The sequence below is a fragment of the Trachemys scripta genome, chromosome 5, assembly GCF_013100865.1.
Source record: "Trachemys scripta elegans isolate TJP31775 chromosome 5, CAS_Tse_1.0, whole genome shotgun sequence".
Lineage (NCBI taxonomy): Eukaryota > Metazoa > Chordata > Testudines > Emydidae > Trachemys > Trachemys scripta.
Genome location: NC_048302.1, coordinates 43,199,257 through 43,221,213, shown reverse-complemented (window position 1 = coordinate 43,221,213; position 21,957 = coordinate 43,199,257). Strand labels below are relative to the sequence as shown.

General features: G+C 48.1%; 1 protein-coding gene across 2 annotated transcripts in view; it reads right to left on the bottom strand.

Annotated features, from left to right (window-relative positions):
• The window catches only part of HSPA4L (heat shock protein family A (Hsp70) member 4 like), a 50,139-nt gene extending 33,983 nt beyond the window's left edge, over positions 1–16,156 (bottom strand). For both annotated transcript variants that reach the window (XM_034770758.1, XM_034770759.1), the window contains exons 1-3: positions 15,904–16,156; positions 9,794–9,851; positions 3,178–3,318 (exon numbers count right to left, since the gene is read on the bottom strand). In XM_034770758.1, the coding sequence (XP_034626649.1) occupies positions 3,178–3,318; positions 9,794–9,851; positions 15,904–16,010 (306 nt within the window). In that variant the 5' untranslated portion in view covers positions 16,011–16,156. The remainder of the gene's footprint in view (positions 1–3,177; positions 3,319–9,793; positions 9,852–15,903) is intronic.
• Between the last annotated feature and the right edge of the window lie 5,801 nt (positions 16,157–21,957).

Here is a 21,957-nt window from a genome sequence, read left to right as displayed (position 1 = left end):
TCAAAGTAAGTAAGACTTTCATCTTGCTGAACTTAAGTATTCACAGTTTAAATTATCAAGCCAGTTTTCCTCAAACTTGACTTCTGTAGATCAGAGTTAAAAAAAGCAGCCAAGTTAAAGGTCATGCCCTATATTTCACTGTATTTGAAGGTAGTAAACTAAATTTGTGTTACAGTGAGCATGAGATGCAAAAGCCATCAACAAACTCAATGAAGCCCAATGACATCCAAGGTAGAATCACGAAGAGGAGCTGGTGTATGAAAAGTTACTTTGGAGAAAGAATGCTTTTCATTTTCCTCATAGTTAAGACCCCACCAAATCTATGGTCCATTATGGTTAATTTCACAGCCATAGGATTTAAAAATTGGTAAATTTCACGTTTTCAGATGTTTAAATCTGAAATTTCATGGTGTTGTAACTGTGGGGGTCCTGACCCAAAAGGGGATTGGGGTGGAGGGGTCGCAGGCTCCCAGAGGTGGATCTGATCTCTCCCCGCACCCGAGCAGCTATCTGGGGTGGACAAGTCCTGTCCCTCTCCAGCCGCGCCAAGATGGGACCCAACTCCACAATTCACCTCCAGCTGCAGGAACCTCTGGGGCTGCTGCCCAGTCCCAGAGCATCCTGCAGCAAGGGTAGGCACCCAGAAGTGGATCTCAGCCTAGAGCAGGAGTGGGGAACCTTTTCTCTATCAGGGGCCATTGACCCACAAGAAAAAAAAATCAGTTGCAGGCCACACAGCCCCCACAAGGGGGCACATAAGCTTGGGGCTTCCCCTAGGCTCCGGGGTGGGGCCAGAAATGAGGGATTCAGGGTACGAGAGGAGGCTCAGGGCTGGGGCAGGCAGTTGGGGTGTGGGATCTGAGCAGGAGTTAGGGTGCAGAAGGGGGTTCTGACCTGGAGGAGGGCGTTGGGGTGCAGGTGGGGGTGCAGGGTCTGGGAGGGAGTTGGGGTGCAGGAGAGGGTTCCAACCTGGGGCAGGGGGTGCGGGTTCTGGCCAGGCGGCACTTACCTCAGGTGGGCTCCTGGTTGGTGACACAGAGTGGTTAACTCAGGCTCCCTGCCTGCCCTGGCTCTGTGCTGCTCCTGGAAGTGGCCGACATGTCCAGCCCCTAGGCGGAGGCACGGAGAGGCGGCTCTGCAAGGTGCCTGCAGGCACCGACCCACAGCTCCCACTGGCTCCAGTTTCTGGTCAATGGGAGCTGCGAAGCCAGCGCTAGAGGCATCACGCAGAGCTTCCCTGATTTCCCCTGCCCTGAGGGGCTGCAGGGATATGCCGTCCGCTTCCGGGAGCTGCGTGGAGCCGACCAGACTTTTAATGGCCTGGCAACCCTAGCTTCCCCCCACAGTAGTGCGAGCCGGTGCTCACAGCTCCAGCTTCCGGCCCGCAGCGTGGAGACTTGCTGCGGACCAGATGAAATTAAGCAGTGGCCTGAATTCGGCCCATGGGCGGTAGGTTCCCCACCTTTAACCTAGAGGGAAGAGCTGAATTTCCAGAGATCCATGGAGCACCTGAATCCACCTCAACAGTTCAGGGCTAGTGCCATGACTGTGGCCATACCAGGGACGTAAAATGTTAACAGTAAGCCTAATGCTTACCGATTAACCGATCTTAACTGTTAGCCCCCGGCCAGAGTGACCCCAGCCCCTCTCCCTTTAGTCAGTTAACTGGTTAACAGATGTAATTTTAATTTAAACAGTTAACTTTTTTAATGATATTTACATCCCTAGGCCATACACTACAGGCACAACTCACCAAAGAACTTTCACAGAAAGCACACTGATGTGAACAAGTTACACTTGTATACTCTCATCCAAAATGGCTTGTATCCCTGCACAGTAAGCACTCCAGGAAAAAGATGCCAATTCATTACCAGAAGAGCTCCCCTGCCAGAAAACCTATCTTAGTCCTGTAGCTATGATGCTTGGATAGAAGTGTATTTTGGTATTGAAGCAAGGACAGCATGACATCAATTAATCCATGGCACTGCATATGCCAGCTTGCCTTACACCAAGTCATGGAGTCCCTGATCATGTTAAGAAGCAGACCTTAATCTCTCACGTTAAACTGAAAGCTGAATGGACCAGAACTTGAGTACTACCCCAATAAGGATGAGGAAAAGCAACCAAAGCCTTTAACAACATTGTTTAATACTACAAATATGTTGAGTATAATTTGGTATTCATCTGCGTAATGCAGCAAGAATGCCAACTACATAAGGCCCCTCTCCAGCTTCTTTTTCTTCTGAGGCACCGGTGATTGCGACTGGTGCCTATCCGCTGGCTGCATGCAGTAGAAGCCGTGATGGTGCCGAGAGTCTCGTGAGGAGTCCTTCCTTGGCACCAGATCCCGGGACGATGGTGCCAGGGCACTCTGCTCCAAGGAGGAGGTGCTAGGCGCGGGATGCCCGATCCAGGGTTTGACTGGGGCCGGAGTGCGGCCTCCATCAGCAGAACTTTGAGACGCTGGTCTCTGTCTTTCAAAGTTCTAGGGTGAAACCCGCAACAGATCCTGCACTGGTCTTTCTGGTGACTCTCTCCTAGACACCGCCAGCACAAAGTGTGCGGGTCACTTCTGGGCATGCGTTTACCGCAGGCCTCGCAAGTTTTAAACCCAGGAGACCGCGGCATGCCACGGCACTGGGGAACCAATGGGGGGTGGGGAGGGCGGGGAGAGCCCAAAGAAGAAACCTGAACACTAACTATACTAAGTAGTAAACAATTTTGTACAACGGACACTGCTAACGGCACTTGCCAAGGCAAGAGCTATGCGACGTTCCAGCTAACCGTCACAGGTGGTAAAAAGAGGGGGTAGCGGGTCAGCAGAGTTCCATCTTGAGCAACATGAATGCGCAACTCCAGGGGGTGCCCAGGCCAACCTGACGGGGATGCTGCTAGGGGAAAAATTTTACAGCTGCCGTGCAAATGCGCGCACACACACCTGATTGGAATTGACATGAACAAGCACTCGAAGAAAAACTCTTCCTTTCCTCCCCCAGGTTGGATGGATATGAATATATCCAGAGCCTTTATAGAATTTAAGAAAATTAAAATAGAAAGCTCAGTGAAGCAATTTCATTTGAGAAGTAAATTACAGCCAAGCAGAATCTCTATTTGCTTGTCAAAATAATGACGCAGATTATGACAGCAGTAGGTATGCGTGGAAACAGCAAAACTCACCTTCAGACCTACACTCCCATTTGGCATCTTCTGAAGTTCATAGGGAAGTTTGACTCTTTCACCTTGTATGTAGGGATCATCAAATGCTCTTCCATGCATTTTTTTGAAGCCATGTAATGTATTCTTTACATTTGTGACAATCTGTGGAAGATAAATGTGTTGCTATGAGAGACATATCAGAAAACACAGAACTTATGGCTTTATTTATCTCAGTGTGGCTTAAAGTTCAAAATAGGAACTAATGGCCTGCTATGAACACGAACTTCCAGCTTTTGAGCAATTTATCCTTTTCCTCACTTCCCACTGAATACAACTATTATTAAGCATGTCACTTTATTTATGAGACCAATTAATACACTCAAACCCACTTTCGGTGTGTAAGTCAGTATTCATTTCACTAGTTTTCCCCTTCCTTATCTTAAAAGGAACTTTCTATTATACCCAATATGGACAGTGATTAACTACATACAACTATCTTAACAATGTTATTAAAATATTGGAATTAAATGTCTAGTAATTTTTAGGGATTAAAGTACCCAAAAAATGTTTAATTCAGATCCCAATTCAATATGAGCCTTCCACTTATCTACTCTCTCAATATTTCGGGATAGTGATTTAAAAACACAGATTTTAAAGCCTGACTTTTTTGACCCATTATACAGCAAAAGAACTTGTTCATTTTGTTTTATAATGAATACAGAATTTTTAAGCCAATTACAACTGTACTCCAGGCTTTGAAAGTGTACCTTGTATTTACTAGCCTGAGAATTAAGCTTAACAGTTGGAAGTCAATGTGAAACATAAAGGCCCCCATCTCCAGCAATGTCCAGTAGCTGTGTACTGATGAGCTGTGCATGGCTGCTGAAAATGAGGGTCCACCTGCCCCGGAACATGCCTGAGGGCTCCATTCTTTTGGTTAATAGGTATAAGAGTATCTGAAATTTAACTACCCACCTTCTGGGAAGAGACCTGGGGAGTTCTTTCCCTATTACTCCACAACTTCCTGACTAGGGTGCATGAGCATGGAAAGGATAAGGGATATCCTCTGTTATCATTTCCACTCCCTAGATTCTGCTGCAAGGGGTCTTTGCTATTCAATCCTCATTTTTTTGGTATTCCTCCTAGTGATTATCTCCAGTCCCAGCCTTTGCTCCTGTTCTTAGTTTTCCCAAGCAGCAGCAAGTGAAGTTACAAAGATCACAAGTTTTACTGCTGTCCAGAGTTCTGAACAGAGGTAGTGAAACTGGCAAGTCTGAATTTCACTATACTGTCTGGGAAAGCTACAAGCAGCGGCACAGACATTTGTGTCTATAAATTCAGAAAGACAGCATTCCTTCTGTTTTCATTTTCAAACTATAAGGGCCACAAACTTTTCTTAGGCCTGGTCTACACTAGGCGTTTATGTCGAAGTTAGCGCCATTACATCGAATTAACCCTGCACCCGTCCACACTGCGATGCTATTTAGTTCGACATAGAGGTCTCTTTAATTCGACTTCTGTACTCCTCCCCGACGAGGGGAGTAGTGCTAAATTCGACATGGCCATGTCGAATTAGGCTAGGTGTGGATGGAAATCGACGCTAATAGCTCCGGGAGCTATCCCACAGTGCACCACTCTGTTGACGCTCTGGACAGCAGTACGAGCTCGGATGCTCTGACCAGCCACACAGGAAAAGCCCCGGGAAAATTTGAATTTGAATTCCTTTTCCTGTCTGGCCAGTTTGAATCTCATTTCCTGTCTGGACATCGTGGCGATCACAGCAGCACTGGCAACGATGCAGAGCTCTCCAGCAGTGATGGCCGTGCAGTCTGTGAATAGAAAGAGGGCCCCAGCATGGACTGATCGGGAAGTATTGGATCTCATCGCTGTGTGGGGCGATGAGTCCGTGCTTTCTGAGCTGCGCTCCAAGAAACGGAATGCAAAGATCTATGAGAAGATCTCTAAAGACATGTCAGAGAGAGGATACAGCCGGGATGTAACGCAGTGCCGCGTGAAAATCAAGGAGCTGAGACAAGGCTACCAGAAGACCAAAGAGGCAAACGGACGCTCCGGATCCCATCCCCAGACATCCCGTTTCTATGAGGCACTGCATTCCATCCTCGGTGCGGCCGCCACCACTACCCCACCACTGACCGTGGACTCTGAGGATGGGATATTGTCCACGGCCGGTTCCTCGCACATGTTAGCGGACGGGGAAGATGAGGAAGGAGATAAGGAGGACGAGGCAGTCGGCAGCGCTCACAACGCTGATTTCCCCGACAGCCAGGATCTCTTCATCACCCTTACAGAGATCCCCTACCAACCCTCCCCAGCCGTTACCCCGGACACAGAATCTGGTGAAGGATCATCCAGTAAGTGTTGTAAACATCTAAACATTTATTTTTAACAGAACAGGAATATTAACAATTAAAAGAATGGGTTGTTCATGATTAGTTTGCCCTAGGCACTTAACGGTTCAGTCATGGGCAGTGCAAGTTTTGAAAAAAAATCTAGCAATGTCCGGTTTTCCGTGATTGTCCTGCCCAAGCCGCTCTACTGTTTAGTCCCTGCTACTGCAGCTAGAGTAAGATGCGGTCTATATGTGCAGGGATAGAGCAGTAATCCTCCCGGGACATCTCGATGAAGCTCTCCTGGAGGTAATTGGAAAGCCGTTGCATGAGGTTCCTGGGGAGAGCGGCCTTATTGGGTCCTCCGAAGTACGACACGTTGCCGCGCCACGAGACTAGCAAGTACTCGGGAATCATTGCTCTGCACAGCAGGGCGGCATACGGCCCTGGTCTTTGGAGGCTTTCCCGGAGCATTCTCTCTCTCTCGCTGTCAGAGATCCTCATCAGGGTGATGTCGCCCATGGTGACCTGCTTTGAATTAGGTAGGGGAATGTTAGTGTTGGGACTGCTTGCTCGTTCCTTTACAGAACTGTAACCGCTGGTTTGCAGCCACGCGGTGGAGGCGGGAGAGGGGCTGCCGAAAGGGATCGTTCCTGGGGACAGCCGCGAGGGGGTGGGACAGGGGCAGAGTTCCCGCTTGCCGGATTGCTGGCAGCAGGTACTGACATTGCTTTAAATGTGAAATGAGGCCAGTGGTAATATAAAAGTTTTAAACTGCCACAAGTCTACGGCTTACCATGTCTGCCTGCAACAGAAATTCCGTTGTGCTGCCCCGCTTCTCAAATGTGCTGTGGAAGACCCCAGGCACTGAATGCGAAGGCCGAGAATTCGACCTTGTGCTGAGTGCGCATGTGATAGGTGCTGTGCATGGTCTTGTTCACAGAGAAAGACTATGTTCTTTGTTCACAACTACATTTATCTTTCTGAGGAATTCACTCCCTTTTTCCCATTCCCACAGCCACATCTGCGACTGTCTCACAACCTAGCCTGGCATCACACTCCCAGAGGCTAGCGAAGATTAGGCATAGGAAGAAGAGGACACGGGAGGACATGTTCTCTGAACTTATGGCCTGTTCCCAAGCCCAGGCAGCACAGCAGACCCAGTGGCGGGAGAAATTGACCCAAATGCAGCAAGCAAACATGGATCGGGAGGAGAGGTGGCGGCAGGAAGACCAGCAGGCGACTCAAACGCTGCTTGGACTACTGAGGGAGCAAACAGACACGCTCCGGCGCCTTGTGGATGTTCTGCAGGAACGGAGGCAGGAGGACAGAGCCCCGCTGCAGTCCATCTCTAACCGCCCTCCCCCGCCACCAAGTCCCATACCCACCTCACCCAAAGTGCAAAGAAGGAGAGGCGGCAGAGTCCCTGCTAACTCTCACTCCACCCCTGCAGAGAGCTCTAGTAGCAGAAGGCTCTCATTCCCCAAAACTTGAAAAGTTCTTTCCTTCCCGCCTGACACAAGCCCCCGTCCAAGTTTCACCTCCCAGTTCCATGTGTAGTTGATAATAAAAAATACGTTCATGTTAACTACTGTTTCAATCATGTTCTTTTGGAGGAGGAGGGGAAAGGGGGTTGGTAATTGGACAGGACAGTCACCTTTGGCAGGGTACATAGGCGGGGGCAGGCACAGCAGCAGGGCACATACACAGTGCAGTGATGCAGTGACTAGTTACCCTGGTTAGTCTGGGAGGTTGTTTTCATGTTATGTGGTGGGGGGTGGGTTGCTCTGTGACTTTGTGGCGGGGGAGGGCAGTTACAGATCTTAAGCGGCAGTCCTTATGCAGGATCACAGAGCCATGCAGCAGGGGATCTGTAATCGTCCTCCCCCTGCCACAAAGTCACATAGCCCCCCCATACACACAGTCCCGATCAGGAGGGGTGACAGGCTCCGTTGAAAGAACCATCCCACCGCAGCGGAGCCCGTCAATCCTTGAGTTTAGAAGCTTCATTCGCGTCACTACACTACACCCGCTCCGCACCACAGTCTGCGTCCCAGTTTTAAAAAATTCCCGCGAAAACAGTATTAAAAAAAACGGTGTGCATTAACAAAGTAGAACTATTTTTATTTCGAAACGTGTGTTGGAAGGGGGTGAAGGGGGTATGTAACTGGGTAGGATAGTCAACATTAACTGGGTAAAGAAACGGGGGCAGGTTCAGCTTCTCTGTACACAAACTTAAAAGTCACAGGTTACCCTGCTCACTCAGGAACTTTGCTTTCAAAGCCTCCCGGATGCACAGCGCTTCCCGCAGGTCTCTTCTAATCGCCCGGCTGTCTGGCTGAGCGTAATCAGCAGCCAGGCTATTTTCATCAACCTCCCACCCCGCCATAAAGGTCTCCCCCTTGCTCTCACAGAGATTGTGGAGCACACAGCAAGCTGCTATAACAATGGGGATATTGGTTTCGCTGAGATCACAGCGAGTCAGTAAGCTTCTCCATCTCCCCTTGAGACGGCCAAAAGCACACTCCACCACCATTCTGCACTTGCTCAGCCGGTAGTTGAAGAGTTCTTTTTCACTGTCCAGGGCGCCAGTATAGGGCTTCATGAGCCAGGGCATTAGCGGGTAGGCTGGGTCCCCGAGGATGACTATAGGCATCTCCACATCCCCAACAGTTATTTTGTGGTCCGGGAAGTAAATACCTTGTTGCAGCCGTCTAAACAGACCAGAGTTCCTGAAAACACGAGCGTCATGAACCTGCCCGGCCATCCCACGTAGATGTTGGTAAAACGTCCCCTGTGGTCCACCAGTGCTTGCAGCACCATGGAAAAATAGCCCTTTCGGTTAATGTACTGGGTGGCTTGGTGGTCCGGTGCCAGAATAGGGATGTGAGTTCCATCTATGGCCCCACCGCAGTTTGGGAATCCCATCGCTGCGAAGCCATCTATGATCGCCTCCACGTTTCCCAGGGTCACTACCTTTGGCAGCAGTACATCAACGATTGCCTTGGCTACTTGCATCACAACAACCCCCACGGTAGATTTGCCCACCCCGAACTGGTTCGCGACTGACCGGTAGCTGTCTGGCGTTGCAAGCTTCCAGAGGGCTATGGCCACTCGCTTCTGTACACTCAGTGCAGCTCGCAACCGGGTGTCATTGCGCTTCAGGGCAGGGGACAGCAACTCACAAAGTTCCAGGAAAGTTCCCTTCCGCATGCGAAAGTTTCGCAGCCACTGGGATTCATCCCAGACCTGCAGCACTATGCGGTCCCACCACTCAGTGCTTGTTTCCCGTGCCCAGAATCGCCGTTCCACGGCATCAACATGACCCATTGCCATCGTGATGTCCTCGGCGCTGGGTCCCCTGCTTTCTGAGAGGTCTGTGCTACTCTCAGACTTCAGGACATCACCGCGGTGCCGTAGCCTCCTCGCCTGACTTTTCTGCATCTGCCTCAGGGAAAGGTGTATGATAAGCTGCGAGGCGTTGAGAGCGGCCACAACTGCAGCGATGGTCGCAGCGTGCTCCATGCTCGCAGTGCTGTGGCATCCGCGCTGTCAATGACTGGAAAAGTGCGCGAACTGATTTCCCGCCGGCGCTTTCAGGGAGGGAGGGCGGGAGTGATGGACGGATGACGACAGTTACCCAAAAGCACCCTCGACACATTTTGTTACCCAGAAGGCATTGCCGGCTACACCCAGAATTCCAATGGGCAGAGGGGACTGCGGGAACTGTGGGATAGCTGACCACAGTGCACTGCTTCGAATGTCGACGCTTTCACCGTTAGTGTGGACTCACAAAGTCGAATTACTGTCCTTAGTGTGGACACAGACGTTCGACTTTGCAATATCGATTCCAAAAATTCGATGCAAGTAAATTCGAACTACTCTCGTAGTGTAGACAAGGCCTTAATGAATGCTAACACTCTTCAGAAATTGAAGACTTGAGCCTATACCCATTCTTCTCCCCCCATTAAGGAAAGTTTCTTATTCTTCACTGGTGAGTAGACCAAGTCCTACATTTCTCCCTGTCTTTCCTCTAAAAAGAAAAAAAAAAAAAAAATCAAGAATTAACCAGAGGCAATATTTCAATTAGTTTTAACAGAGGGGTGTACAGCCTAATGATTTAGTAATAATGGTAACAAAAGCAAGGAAATTTTAAGCATATATTTTAAGTTAAAACATGAAACAATGTATCAGATTTCTTCACCCTTACACTTCCACAACTCAACAGGAGATGAGTAATTTAAAGATCACTTAAATTCCTGTAAAGTAGTATGATTAGATCGATTTACCTGGCTTTTTGCTGCATTTCCTATGGCCCGGGTTTTGGATCCTAGAGATATACAAGCTCTAAATAACAACAGAAAGAGAAATATTCAGCTTTGACAGAAAACAATGTCAGGGGAAAAGTACACTTTTTCCCCCCAGAGTAAACCCATACACTACTTTTAAAAAATCATCAATTGCTCCTTAAATTACTTTGTGGAATTCTTTAAAAGTCACATTAACATTTTCTATTGCCCGAAATTATTTCCCTTCCTTCAATTGTAAGTGTGCTGGTAGTTGATGCCCAACACCTAAAGGCCTCATGCACCAGTAATAAAATATAGTATCTGTTCCAGCACATATTTTAATGTGCATTTTATTAGAATACCTAGTTCTTATAGTGTTTTTCATCAGTAGATCTCAAAGTCTTTTGCAAAGCAGGCAAATATCAGTATCCCCATTTTGCAAGCAGGGAAACTGAGGCATGGAGTTTGCCCAAGGTCACCCAACAGGCCAGCAACATCACTGGAATTTCTAGACATTAGAGATGAGAATTTTCTAACTCAAAAAGTGTTGCAGCCAACTCAAGGGAAATCTTTATTGGACTTTGTTCTAACAGACAAAGAGGAACTGATCAAAGAACTAAAGTTAATGGTAGCTTAGTTACAACGTTCATGACTTGATCACATACATACTGTGCAAGCAGAATTAAGTCCATACCAATAATATAGATATGGTGCGTTAATAGGACCAATTTCACAAAGTTGAAAACAATTATGAGAAATCAGCTGGGGCAGAATTTAATCAGAAAAATGTGAATGATAATTGGAAATCATTAAATAATCCTTTCTATAAGTTCAAAAAGTCACAATCCCAATTGAGGAAGGTGGCCGTGGTAGTTAAAAAATAACCTGGTTTAGAGGGGAAGCGAAGGCAGATATATACACACAGACAAACACATACACACAAAAATCAAATGTGATCCTGAGATGAATAAGCAGGGGAATCTCAAGTAGGAGTAGAGAGGTTATTTTCCCTCTGTATTTGGCTCTGGTGCAACTGCTACTGAAATGCTGAGTCCAGTTCTGGTGCATATTTTTCTGGGGCCCCCCCATTTTTCCAGGAGCCCCTGGCCAGAGCATCTATCGCCCTGCCCCCGACAAGGCTGGCTGGAGGGGGGAAGACAGGTGGCCAGATCATGCCTACTCTTCCCCCCCCCATCATTGCCCACCCACCCAAGTATCTCCTCCTGCCTACACCACTGCTGTACCAGTAGGTCCCCGGTATCTGTCGCCCTTTTCAAGAACACAACCCTGACGTATACCGGGGACCCGCTGTATAGAGAGCGTACTGATCAAATTTGCAAATGAGACAAAGCTGAGGAGAGGGGGTTGCCAATACTTTTGGAGGATACAACTAAAATTCAGAGGGATTTTGATAGACTGGAGAACTGGGTTATAGACAACAAAATGAAATTCAACAAAGACAAATTTAAGGTGCTACACTTAGGGAAGAAAACCCCAAATGCACAAATACAAAATGGGGGAAAACTGGCTTGACAGCAGTACTGCTGAGAAGGATCTGGGAGTCGTGGTGGGTCACAACCTCAATATGAGTCACCAATGCAATGCTGTTACCAAAAAAATAAAAAGGGGGAAGATTGCAATTTTAGGTTGCATTAACAGAGGCATAGCATGCAAGTCACGGGATGTGATAGTACTGCTCTACTCGGCACTGGTTAGGCCTCAGCTGGAATATTGTGTCCAATTTTGGTCACCAATGTAGAGAAAGGATGTAGAAAAACTGGAAAGGATCCAGAGGCAACCAACAAAGATAATCAAAGGGGTGGATTGCAAGCCATATGAGCAAAGGCTGAATAAACTGGATAGGTTTAGTTTGGAAAAAGAGGAGATTAATGGGGGGGGAGGGGGAAGGGAACGACATGATAATGGTACTCCTGTGGGAATTCTGCACCACTGGGCAATGCAAAATTTGCACAGAAAAGGGTTACAGAGCTGCTGGCAGCCACCAGGGACCACTCAACCTGGCAAAGCTTAGCCTGCAAATAGCAGACACTTCAAGAAGGAATGGGGTGGGAGCTGGAGGGTTCCCAGCAGATGCACTTCCTGGCATACTTCTGCAGCAGCCAGTGTGGCTAACCCCAGGGCCGCCCAAGCAGCTGGCCCCGGAGCCAGCTACTCAGGCAGCCCTGGGGACAGCCACACTGGCCAGCTGCTTGGACGGCCCCCTGGGGGTGGTGGGTCCCCCCCCCCCAGCGGCAGCAAGCCCCCCGGGGCTTCCTTCCTCCCCCCAGTGGCGGGCCCTCCAGGACTCCTCTTTCAGCGGAGGACGGAGTGGCAGCAGGCCCCTCTCCCCAAGATTCAATCATGAGTATTTTTAGTAAAAGTCATGGACAGGTCAGGGGCAAAAAACAAAACAAAAAAATCACAGCCCCATGACCTGTCCATGACTTTTACTAAAAATATTCATGATTAAATGGTAGTGCTGGAGAGTAGGGATAGGGTCCAGAGTGACCTAGACAAATTGGAGGATTGGGCCAAAAGAAATCTGATGAAGTTCAACAAGTGCAAAGTCCTGCACTTACGAAGGAAGAATTACATGTACCGCTACAGGCTGGGGACCAACTGGCTAAGCAGCAGTTCTGCAGAAAAGGACCTGGGGATTACAGTGAACAAGAAGCTGGATATGAGTCAGCAGTGTGCCCTTGTTGCAAAGAAGGCCAACAGCATATTGGGCTGTATTAGTAGGAGCATTGCCAGCAGATCGAGGAACGTGATCGTTCCCCTTTATTCGACATTGGTGAGGCCTCATCTGGAATACTGTGTCCAGTTTTGGTCCCCACACTACAAGAAGGATGTGGAAAAATTGGAAAGAGTCCAGCGGAGGGCAACAAAAATGATTAGGGGTCTGGAGCACATGACTTATGAGGAGAGGCTGAGGGAACTGGGATTGTTTAGTCTCCAGAAAAGAAGAATGAGGGGGGATTTGATAGCAGCCTTCAACTACCTGAAGGGGGGTTTCAAAGAGGATGGAGCTTGACTGTTCAGTGGTGGCAGATAACAGAACAAGGAGCAATGGTCTCAAGTTGCAGTGAGAGAGGTCTAGGTTGGATATTAGGAAACACTATTTCACTAGGAGTGTGGTGAGGCACTGGAATGGGTTACTTAGGAAGGTGGTGGAATCTCCATCCTTAGAGATTTTTAAGGCCTGGCTTAACAAAGCCCTGGCTGGGATGATTTAGTGTTGGTCCTGCTTTGAGCAGGGGATTGGACTAGATGGCCTCCTGAGGTCTCCTCCAACCCTAATATTCTATGACAACCATCTCACTACTGGCAAGCACATTTTTCAAACCCTGTGTCTGTTGTGCATATATTGAAACTTTAAGGATTCAGTAATAACTTTATTAAGATCCCTGCAGGAATGCTAACAATCAAGATTCCTCTCAGTTACAGAGTAAAAATTTGAGAATAGTTACTAATTAAAGCAGCAGGATTCAAAAATGCATTGCTAGCTAGCATGTGCTAACTAAATACATTCTACAAGTCTAGACTGCCTTGTTTCCACAAGACTTTACCATGGGTTAGCACATGCCAATTCCTAGGGTAGACCACAAACACCTGTGTCTTGGAACAAATATTTGGGGAGGTTCAGGCTAGTTTATGATGCTGTTAACTACCTCAAGTTAGTTGGGAATGAGCAGACATACCTAAAGAACATATTTAGTTTGCATATGTTATCTAACCTGTTAACTCCATGCCTTTAAATCCTGATCTAGGCAAAACCTAGACGGGTGGTCCCCAACTTTGCTGTTGCAATAGCATATTCACGTTCCCAGAAGAGTGTGGCGGGCACCGGATGACCAGCTGCCGAAATGCCACTGAGAACCGGCGTCATCAAGAAGTGTCGCCGCCAAAATGCCGCCGAGAAGCAGCAGCATTTCGGCGGTGACACTTCTCGGCAGCAGGTTGTCCGGCAGAAGCGCTCCCTTGTCAGTAGGCGGGCGCACATAAATGCCATGGCGCCTGCGGGCACCGCGTTGGGGACCATTGACCTAGACATTTACAGAGGTTCTTAGAGCTCACCTGGGCCTTACTAAATTAGGTACACCTTTCTAAATCCAAAGTCTAAACAAAGCCGTATTGGCTTGATAAGGCTTAGTGCTTCTATGCAAAGTAAAAATTGCTTGTTTGACATTTCTATCCAGTACAATAATTCACACTACTTCAAAAAAGCAAACAAAAATGAATTCTCTTCCTAAAGCCTCATTAGATTGTATTAGGGCTGAGTCTCAACTTGAAAAGTCAAGATAAATACCATAAGTCCTTCAACACCTAGACAAAAAGAGGAACTGTTTAATGATTTTTATAAAGCATCCTGCTGCACCCAAGTATCAAAGCACATGGTATGTTTCCTCTAGTTACATCAACTTGCTTTTGTCAGTTTGAAAACAGCTAAATTTTGTATATTATTCCATCTGATATACTAAAAGGCTAACTAAATACACTGAAATGTCTGAAGTGCATATGCAAAGAATGCACTCCAAAAACAGATGTTAAGCAGAAGTGGTATTCTAAAATAGACGGACCTGAATATACTTGATATTTGGGGATTCTTTGGAGTAGTCTCAAGACAGTGTTGCCTATTAAGAATGGTCTCTGGCACAAGTTTAAAAATAGGTTTCAAAATGTTGATGCTCACAAAAAACAACAACCACCTAGTTCCTTACTAAAAATTTTTGGAAACAAAGGAAAGGGCGGTATTATCAGATAATACATTGTGGTATTTAAAGCAAAGCGTCTTCATCATTAACATCTTAGACACATTAACCACATCAGTGCTTGGTGCTTTTTTTTTTTTTTTTTTTTTTTTTAAATAAATAGACTAAAGCCTTTTTGTATATAAATAAATATTGAGAAGTTAGAACACATTTATTCCCAAGAGATGAAACAGTAAAATACTATACTCAAAACAGACTTCTCTGGAAGGAGCAAGGCTTACTTTAGTTGCTCTTTATGGGTCTGGAATTTTTTTTTTTTTTTAAACAAATGAGCATGCACTATTCAAGAAGTACAGTTTATGAGCCTTTTACATGAATTCCTGGTTTCTAGTAGAACATTACACACAGCTGAAGCTTACTTAAAGTCCTAGGTATACCCCATGGAAACAGAGGAGGCAAATCTCCACCTACTCTTGCGTGTCCCATCATCACGAACATAGTCCATCCCCCCTTGCTAGAAACCTCGATATTTCACAGCCAGGAGAGGAAGCAGCAGAACAAGTAGAAAAAAGATTTTTTTGGGGGGTGGAGAGGAGAGAAGAAGAGGGGGGGGGGGGAGAGGAAAGATTCCTCATATCACTCTCTTTTATCCTCCTTCAGACAACCTCCTCTTCCATCTCCTCTAGTCCCTCATACTCATTCCATCATCTGTTCTTAGGGGAATAGCTTCTGAACACTGCAAACCACTGCAATGTGAACTGTGCATAAACCCATCTGTTTAAAAGAAATCTTCGCTGACCAAATCCCGAAGTATCTATCAGAGGGCAGAGAAATTCCACTGGGTCTCAGAAAAGGCCTCCTTCAGCAGGCTATACAATGGGTTCCTATCACCTCCCGGGCACCAGAGATGATAACCAAGAAATATCACTTGAACAGAACCCCCACCCAAAATCATCGTCAGCTAGCCTGTCATAGAGGTGGGAGGCAGGGAAAGGAGCGCAGAGGAGGAGGAGGAGGGGAAGCGGATGAATGAGCAGGACCTAAACCTGCCACTGATACCGCACTGCTCCAGCAGCTCCCAGGCACAGACACACGCACCCGCCGGCCGCTGCCACTACCCGCGCTCCTCGGCTCCGCTCCCGCGGGCCGCAGGGGGCTGAGAGCGACCCGTTCCAGGCCGGGGGGCAAGAGGAGCTCTGTCCGGCAGGGGAAGTGAACGGGGATCTGCGCGCTGGGGCTTCTCAAAGCGACTATCCGAGTCCCCTCCGGGGCCACGCTGACGCGCCCTGTCCTGGGGGGGGGGGGGCTGTGCACTGACGGGGAAGGCGCCGGTACCCGCGAGAGAGGCCCGGTACGCACGGGAGGAACAGCGGGCGGGGAACGGGGCCCGGTACTCACGGGGTGCAGCGGTCGCTGTACTCATTGGCGATGGTCTCGATGCCGCCGCTCCGCGCCACCGCGACATAGCAGTTGAGGAAGCCCAAGTCGATGCCGACCACAGACATAACTGCGCCCGGTGCCTTCCGCTCCCCGCGGGCCTGTCGCTGCAGCGGTCTCGGCGGCCGACACCGGCTCCCAGTCCCTACCCGTCGCGCTCCCCACTGCGGAGCAGCAGCCACCAACCGGCAGTTACTCTCCTCTGCGCAAGCGCGCTGCGCCTTCCGGCGGGGACTGCGCGAGACCCCGACGGACCTTCGGCACTTTCCGGACAGACTCGGGCTGAGGCGGCTCCGGCCGACAGGAGTTCGAGAAAGATCTGGAAAGGGGAGAAGGGAGCGTTTGCATAAGGGCGACATCGTGTGGCCACACAGAAGTACTGCTGCTGCCCTCCCGCCCTCCGCTTCTAGCCGCGCCGTCCCACCGCCCACCTGGTTAAAGGGCCAGCACCCAAAATAAAGGGACTGTTCTGCAAGTGAATTGCAGTTAATGATGGTCTCTTGGTTAGAGTATAGCTGGACTGCTCCCATTACATTATAATTAGATAAAATTGGATGGTGTATAATTGGTTACATAGCTAGGGCGCCGTCATGGATCCGTGACTTTCCGCAACCTCTGAGACTTCTGCAGCAGCCAGTGTGGCCGACCCCAGGGCTGCCCAAACAGCTGGCTCTTGGGCCAGCCACATGGGCTGCTGTTGGAGCAGCTCTGCACCCAGCCACTCCTCCAGCAGCCGCTGGCAGCAAGTCCCTGGGTCGCCCAGAGCAGCAGCTGCCCCGGTGGCCCCTGACAGCTGCTGCCCCTGGGCCCAGCCCCCCAGACCATCCCCCCCCCCCAGTCCCGCCCCCCGCCCAGCCGCCCCCCCCCCCCCCGGCTCCCTCTGCAGCAGTGACCTCCCAGAGTGTCCCCTGCAACAATGCCCCCCCCCCCAATTTATTTAGGGGTATTTATACTATACATCACGGGCCCTGAATTTTTGTTTATTGCCTGTGACCTGTCCATGACTTTTACCAAAAATACCCATGACTAAATCATAGCCTTAGTCATAGCATGAAATACAGCATTGCTGGCTGCTAACATGTTACTGGGAAGGGGTGCTATCTTAAAGCCCCAGCTCCAGAAGTCATGTGATTATGAGAGATGCTTAATTCTGTTTTTTAAATAGATTGTTAGTCCCCATGTTTGCAGAGGAGAGATTGAAAATGTAACATCATAAAAGCTTAAACTCCAGGCAGCAAATGAAAAGAACCCAATATTTATGAGCTTTTTAAAAGCTCATGATTGTCTTTTTATTTGACTCATGATTTTTGAACACTTGGGATTGGCTCATGCATTAATAGTTTAATGTTATAATCTTATATACATGCTAGTCTGTTACTATGTCTAATTTTATGCCCATAATCTTCCAACTGACTGTGTGGGCACAGGCGCAGAATTTATGTTAATATTTATTTAGGCTAGAGAGTAAGACAAATATAATGCTATGTTATAGTTAATAATTTACTGCAACATAATATTTATATAATTATAACAATCCAATATAATTACAGTTAGATAAATAATTAAGTATGGTTAATGTGATTTTATGCATCAATTATGATTAATATGTAGGTTCGCACTACATAGCCACCTTTCATCTGAAGATTTCAAAGTGTTTAGCCAATGTCAGTTCAGTTTAGATTCACAACACCTTTGCAAAGTACAATAGGTAAGTATTTAGTCCCTACTTTACCAGTGAGACACAGAGAGGTTATGTGCCCAAACCTGTAAGGTACTGAGCATCTCCTGTTAGATTTAGAGCATTCTCATCTCCAACCAAAGACAATGAGACTTTAGGAACCTCAGCATATTTCACAATAGGGTGCATTAGGCTATAGCTCTCTCTGATTGAGAAAAGCACTCAAGCAGGTCTGTAAATGCTTTGTTGAATCAGAGCCTAATTCCTGCTCACCTTACTCATATTAGTGACTCACTGTCTTCAGTTAATCTGTTTGTGAAAGAAAAGCAGGGAAGCCCAATTTAGCTCTTAGAGATAGCACCATGCGGTCAGCAGCTGGAACCAGTTTAAAATTCATATGCATTGTTTCATACATTGCATAAACCACCACTTCCGATAGCATCATATAGAAGCCCATCATGTGTATATCCATCACTGTATAGATATATGTCCCCTAATGTGCCTCAACGCTGTCTACAGGAATCCTCATTCTTTAAGGGTGAGTGGGTGTCCATAAATATTTGTTTAGTTGTCCATTTTGTTGAGACTGCAAACAATTCACTCCATTTTAAGGATGGTTTTGTGATGTTGATATCTGTGCCATTAAATCATTATGTTTGGCCACTAAATTTACTTGATCGTTAAACTTGGTCATATAACACCACATTTTGGTCACTGTGCCTGACAATTATGGAAAACTATTTGCAGTCTGGAAGCATTTCAATGCCAAAATTGTTATCTCCTTCTTTGTTATTTTCCTTTTCTACATAGGGAGTAGGAGACTGCATATCCATATAATGTGTACCCTTTTTCTGGGATTACTTCAATTGTGCAGGGCAATTCCAAATCCTGCAAATTTTATTTATAGGATGGTAATGTCCATAAATATCTTTCAGGTCTTGAAAAAAGTCACCTCCTTCTAACAAGCACTATGATATTTTGATACTGATGTTTTGATATGACACTGATGCGTAAGTTTGTCCTACTGGAAAACCGCCAAATAAATGGAAACAAGTTTGTGTCCCAGTCAGTGATTTGATTATTCCCCCCCGCCCTCCTCTTCTTTATATCCCCATCAGTGTTCTGCACCACAACCTGCATCCTATTGGTCAAGGAGGACTGGATACCAATTCTTTTTGAACTCTTCAGTATGTCTCCATAAGCTATCAGAGATCTCACTGTTGGGCTTAAGCTAGTACGGTGTCACTGCTCAAGTAAAACAAGCTGCTGCTTTTGGTTAGCTTCAGCAATTCATGGCCCAATTTCCTTTTCTGACAGCAGAATCAGACATCTCTAGCAGCTAGACTGAAAGGGGAGGCTATTCACAGTTCAGTTTCTCCTTCTGTCTGCTTTGGGCCCCAGAAATTGTAAGATTGGTCCTGAATGACTCAAGAAACTGCTGCTGTGCATAAAACCTCTGCAGTACTCCCAACTGGCTGCCTACACAAGGCTTGGGAAACGGAGGCCAAAAATCAAACCCAAGTGTTGCGTAGCAGTTCAGAGCCTGCTATTAGGCCAACTCCAGAGGGAACCATGCAGCCTGCCAGAAGGGAGTTAGGCATCACTGCAGAGGTGTAAGCACATCACACTTGCAACTTCCTTTCTCCATAGATCCTCAGGGCAGAACTATGCCAATGTCTTCTGACCGGTCTAAAAATTACTTAGCACACTCTTGTTTCTCTCTCTATACAGACACAAAATATCAATATAATTAATAACCTGACCCTCATCATAGTATCTAAGACTGATGAAAGATGATCCTACTCCAGAGAAATTAGAATGGTTTGGACAGACAGTGAAAGTTCCTGGTTTTGAATTACTGTGTGATTAATGTAAAAGTAAATTTATAGTGTTTTATTCTGAGAATGCTAATAAGAGCCAATTAAGATGAGGTTGCAGGAGAGGGTGAGGGGAGCAGTCTCTGAGCTGGAGTTTGGGTGTAGGAGGTGGTGTGTGGGAAGGGGGGGTGCAGGCTTTGGGATGGAGTTTGGGTGCAGGTTCCAGGCTGGGCCATGAGGTGGGAGTGCAGGAGAGGGTGAGGGGTGCAGGCTCTGGGAGGGGGTGGAGGGTGCGGCACTTACCTGGGGCTCCTAGGCAGGGCAGGCCAGGGGGCCTCCACACACCGCTATCCCCAGGCACTGCCCCCACAGCTTCCTATTGGCAGCAGGGGCGCTTGGGGCAGGAGTAGTGTGCATAGATACAGACCCACCCAACCCAGGGGCCACAGGGGTGAGCAGGCAGGAAGCCGCTCAGCTCCACTGCACTACTGGTGGTGAGTGGGGGCCCCGGGCGGTTTTAAATTGCCTGCGGAGTTGGGGTTCCTGGGGAAGCCCTGCACGTGCAGACTCGCTGTGGGAAACGCACAGCGTGAAGAGGGAATGCTGAATACGCCAAGATCAGACCCAGTAAGGGAAAAGCTGTGTAAGCTTCTTGCCCTGGAGACCGTATGCTCAAAGAGAGGAGGCATGCTCCCCCAGAGTCCTGACTGGCTTCGTATGGAGTAGTTTCAGAGCATCACCCAGTGACTGTGACAACTGGTGGTAGCGGTGGGATCAAACTGCACCCTGTGGACAGAGCATCCTGCAGTGACTGGGGAGCAGTAAAATAAAGGGGGGTTAGCGAGAGATGGGCATGCTGGAGGCTCTGAGAGGTGCGGTTCCATGAGACTGAGGTGCTTATGGCTTAACCCCCAAAAGAAAGTGGACCCTTGAGAAGCGCTGTTGCACTGAAGGGGTTCCTCCCAGGGATCGTGGGAAGCTGAGTGCACACAGGCCTGTGAGTCTGGGACCCCTTGGGAACAGCATGAAGATGGCCTATAACCATCTCCTTAAGAAGGATATTGTAGAGGTGTGCAGAGATGTGGGGGGGGGCCTGCGCATTGGAAAATTCACCAAGACACTGCTGATTGCCCAGTTGGAAGAGAATGATTGCTCTAAGGAGCTGGTTCCTGAGCCAGCTGGGGCCATGAGAGAAGCTGGGAGCAGCCAGGCTGTGCCAGGGTTCCTCCCAGCCACTGACCCAGCCAGGAATGCGGGAGGGGCCGAAAGCAGCCTGGCAGCCCCAGGATCCACCTACCCAATCAGCAGGGAATCTTCCCAACCAAGTTTCCCATTGGTGGAGCTGAGACAGTTGGAGTTGGAAATGGGACGGAAACTGAAAGAGCTGGAGGACCAGGAGAAGGAATGGGAGGACCATGAGAGACAGAAGCAACTAGTGATGGCAGAGCAGAGAAGCAGAGAGACCCCTACTGTGGGCCCAGAGTGGCTAAGCCCACAGGGAACTCAGATATCAAAGTGCTGCCTCAGTTTAAGGAAGGGGATGATACACATGCCTTCTTTGCTGCCTTTGAGAAGGCCTGCAATGTGCACCAGGTTGACCTTGCAGACAGGCTTTAGCATCTCACCCCCTTACTGGGTCCCAAAGCCATAGAGATGTTTAGCCAGATGGATGAGATGGAAGCAGGGGACTATGAAGTGTTCAAACAAGCCCCGCTGCGCAAGTTTGAGCTGACCCCTGAGGTGTACAGGAAAAGGTTCCAGAGTGTGCAGAAGACCCAAGAGGATGACCTATCTGGAACTGGTCATGCTGATGGGGGGGAAAAATACACCTGCAAGTGGGTGAATGGGGCCTCCCCTGATGGAAAATCAGAGGTGGAATATGTACTGACTTTCCAGGAAAAGCTCGCTGGGCTCATGGACTTGGCTGGGGAGAATTTAGCCAGGACCCAAGGGAAGCAAAAGGTCTGATACAACCGCTCAGAATGTGCCCACTCCTATGCTACCGGGGACCAGGTGATTGTTCTCATTCTCATGAGAATGAGCAAACTACAGGCTGCCTGGGGTGGGCCCTTTAAGGTCAAGCAGCTCAAGGAGGTAAACTATGTAGTGAAACCCTTGCGGCCAGAGTCAGGCACTGGTACAATGAGAGTCCATGAAAATATTATCCCAGAAGAAACGTGATCAGAGCCTCAATAGCTGAACACATCTTTATGAAACGTATTCAACTTAAGAATGGCTATACTGGGTCAGACCAAAGGTCCATCTAGCCCAGTACCCTGTCTTCCAACAGTGGCCAATGCCAGGTACTTCAGAGGGAATGAAGAGAATAGGGAATCACCACGTGATCCATTCCCAGCTTCAGGCAAACAGAAGCTAGGGACACCATCCCTCTTTCCAACAGATTTTGCCATTTAAAGCAGATTCACTCAGTCCCTTAACTGTCATCATAAAGACATGTACCTATGCTGGACATGGACATCAAAGAAGCAAACAGCTTTTACATTTCTACCTTTCTTGCAT